General features: G+C 41.0%; 1 protein-coding gene across 1 annotated transcript in view; it reads right to left on the minus strand.

Moving 5' to 3' along the window:
• Positions 1 to 205: 205 nt before the first annotated feature.
• Positions 206 to 3426, minus strand: part of LOC102263928 (complement component C8 alpha chain) — a 34945-nt gene continuing 31724 nt past the window's right edge. Inside the window, exons 6-7 of the mRNA XM_014542567.1 lie at positions 2858 to 3058; positions 206 to 471 (exon numbers count right to left, since the gene is read on the minus strand). Of these exons, the coding sequence (XP_014398053.1) occupies positions 223 to 471; positions 2858 to 3058 (450 nt within the window). The 3' untranslated portion in view covers positions 206 to 222. The remainder of the gene's footprint in view (positions 472 to 2857; positions 3059 to 3426) is intronic.

Raw genomic sequence — 3426 nt, forward strand, 5'->3', positions numbered from 1 at the left:
GTTTTAAGGAGCCAGACAAGTATGAGCTAAAATCACATTTTTAGTGCTTAATTAGCAAGTCTGTTTCACCCTCTGGACCTCAATCCCCTGTAAATAACACCAAAGATACCATATAAAGTTGTCATGAGGACCAAATGAGATCATGCACCGATCCTAGTCAGTGCTCAGCAAACTGCAAACCATGTTCTGGTGTAGGCACTGGCCACTGTGTGCATAAAGCTTCTACTTACGCTTTTGTTCCATTTTTTCTTTGTTAAGCACCAGGAAATACTCATAAATGCCACCCATTGATCCAGACGTTATGTAATGGGTGCCGTAGTCGTTGATGAACTTGGCGTACGGGCCATAATTGTACTTCTCTGGAAGCTCCATCAGCGACTGCAGCATCCCTTCATCCAGCATAATATTGTCCCTCCTCATCTTAAATTGGGCAGTCTGCACTTTTGTGAAAATTCTCATGAAGCTGTATTTCTGCCAACAACAACCACCACCATGGGGAGAGGGAAAAGATCAAAGAGAGAATATATTTACCATCTGAGATCATGCAAAAGGTCAGCACTTACTAGCTGAGTAAATATATGTCTATGTACATATACTTATATGCTCATCTATAATAATAAAAGGGTAATATGCTAATTAGACCAGATATCATTCGGATGTCCTTCCGGACAAAGCTGGGGCCAGAGGGGAGCCTGGGTCCCGGGTGCCAGAAGGAGGTTGATTCTGGCAGCTGGGGAAAAGAAGGCCTACTCTTGCACAAATTTCGTCCATCAGGCCTCTAGTTTACATATAATTATATGAGCATAAAGATATGTCATGGAGGATTAGAATATTTTACAAGCACACATCAGGCACCAGGATGTTCCCAGCTTCTTTTCCCATGGCTGCATCTCTGTTCTCACTGTCCAGGTCAAGTTCTCATCAACGCTCCCCTAGGTTACTTCCTGCGTTGTGCTTCCCTGTGCTCCTCATCTCTATTCTGCCCATAGTCCATTCTCACCTCCACATTTCTCCCTGCTCCAGTTAAAGCATTGCATTATGCAACTGCCTACACAAGTATTAGGTATCCAGTAAAAATGATGCTTAGAAATATTTTCAATGACAAGGCAAAATGCCAGGATTAATTATTTAACTTACTGCACAAATATCTAAAAGTGCCCATACTCATGTGTACTCTGCTAGGTGCAGTGGACATGATCTTGACTGAGAGGTGCCCCTGCCTTAATGTAGCTCACATTTTAGTTAGTGATAATTATGTACTGTTTAGTAATAAAGAAAACCAGGATCCTGATGTAATAATAATAATTAAAAAGCCAATACCAGGTAATGCTGAATTGGTTTAAGAGTAAGAGGGTCATGTGTGGGCATTACTTCCAGATAATGAAAACCTTGATCCAAAGTGATAGTGAAAGTTTGACGAGGTCACCTGCTTTTAGAAAAAGTATGTATAGCCAGATCAGAGAACAATGCTTCCCCTTCATATCAGTAGCTCATTGGTGGCAAAGCTCCAGAATGTAATTGATATTTGATGCATAAGTTAATTTTTGTAACTATATTTTTATCATTTGAAATAATTTTTGTTCCCTGGCTGGTTTTGCTCAGTGGATAGAGCACCAGCCTGCAGACTGAAGGGTCCCCAGTTGGATTCCAGTCAAGGGCACATGCCCAGGTTTCAGGCTCAATCCCCAGTAAGGAGTGTGCAGGAGGCAGCCGATCAATGATTCTCTGTCATCATTGATGTTTTTATCTTTCTCTCCCTCTCCCTTCCTCTCTGAACATATTTTTTTAAATAAAGATAATAATAAAAATATATATTTTTTAAAAAAAGAAATCATTTTTGAGCCCCAACTAAGTCCACAGTTCTGGAATCAATGTTATTGAGGCATTTTGGTAAATTTCTAACCTACTCAATAAATATTCCTCTGGCTCCTCATTGCCTCTCTATCCTCATCACTCCCTAATTTTCCTTCCTTCTCTGGGCTTCAGCCAGCTGAAGCACTTTCCATCCCAAATCTGTGAGACATTCTCTCATCTCCAGGTCTCTGTATCTGCTGCTGCCCATGCCTAGAATACCCTTCGGTTAACTTCTGCCTCCTGTCAACTGAAGAACTTGAACTGGTCTTTATATTTCAGTTTAAGGAGATGTTCTTTCCACAGGGAAGCACTGCCTCATCCCTCAGGGCAATGGAGAGTAGTGAATGCTTGATGAATAAATGAAAAACTGATGCAGCCCTAGCTGGTTTGGCTCAGCGAATAAAGCATCGACCTGTGGACTGAAGGGTCCCAGGTTTGATTCCTGTCAAGGGCACATGCCCCCATTGCAGGTTTGATCCCCAGTAGGGGGCATGCAAGAGGCAGTGGATCAATGATTCTCTCTCATCATTGATGTTTCTATCTCTCTCTCTCCCTCTTCCTTCCTCTCTAAAATCAAATATATATATATTTCAATTTTTTTAAAACAGAAAGAAAACTGATGCAGCATGTCAGCCCTCCAATCTATTTGGAAAAGTAAGGCTTGCTTTAGCATTCTTCCAAGTCTAGTTTAGAGGGCCTGTCTGTTTCTCTTTGAGACATTACCATTCTAAGTATTTCCCTACATGCTCCAGGTAACCATGAAAAAGAATGGGGCGAAGTGATAAGGGCTCTAGTCTCATCATTTGATTTTATTCCCTCTGTGATGATCCTGTGTGCAAAAGTGTAATAAGAAAAACAAACGTGATTAACACTGATCAGACATTTCCAATTACACAAGCAAATGAAAGTTCAATTACTACTGTACTTTTTAATGCAATTAAGGCAATACGTGTTCAGTATGGATTACGGATTACTGTGCAACACGGGCATTATATTTTAATACCTTCTCATTATACTTGCTTAACTCATTCACGATCGAAGAGCCATATGATCCGGATACACCTGCATCCACTGTTACAGGGGTGGCTGCTGGGCCTACACCAAAGGTCAATCCACCTGACACAAACAGGTCATTTTTTAGTTTGGAAAAAACTTCATTTGTATCATCATAAAACTCTGAGGAGAAACTAGTGTCTGCCAGGGCCTGAAAAGAAACAAATGGATGTTAGCTTTGTGCACATAGAGTTATATTCCAGTTCATACTTCACATTTAAATCTTTGCTTTGTAAAATATCCACCAAGTTTCAGGTTATTATAAATAAGTCTTTTAAAAGGCTAATTGGGACCAATCCAGCTTGGCTCAGTGGTTGAGTGTCAACCTATGAACCAGGAGGTCACTGTTTGATTCCCAGTCAGGGGACATGCCCAACTGGGCATGCTCAATCCCCAGTGTGGGGCATGCAGGAGGCAGCCAATCAATAATATTCTCTCATTATTGGTGTTTCTATCTCTCCCTTCCTCTCTGAAATCAATATACACACACACACACACACACACACACACACACACACA

The sequence above is a fragment of the Myotis brandtii genome, unplaced genomic scaffold, assembly GCF_000412655.1.
Source record: "Myotis brandtii unplaced genomic scaffold, ASM41265v1 scaffold304, whole genome shotgun sequence".
Classification (NCBI taxonomy): Eukaryota; Metazoa; Chordata; class Mammalia; order Chiroptera; family Vespertilionidae; genus Myotis; species Myotis brandtii.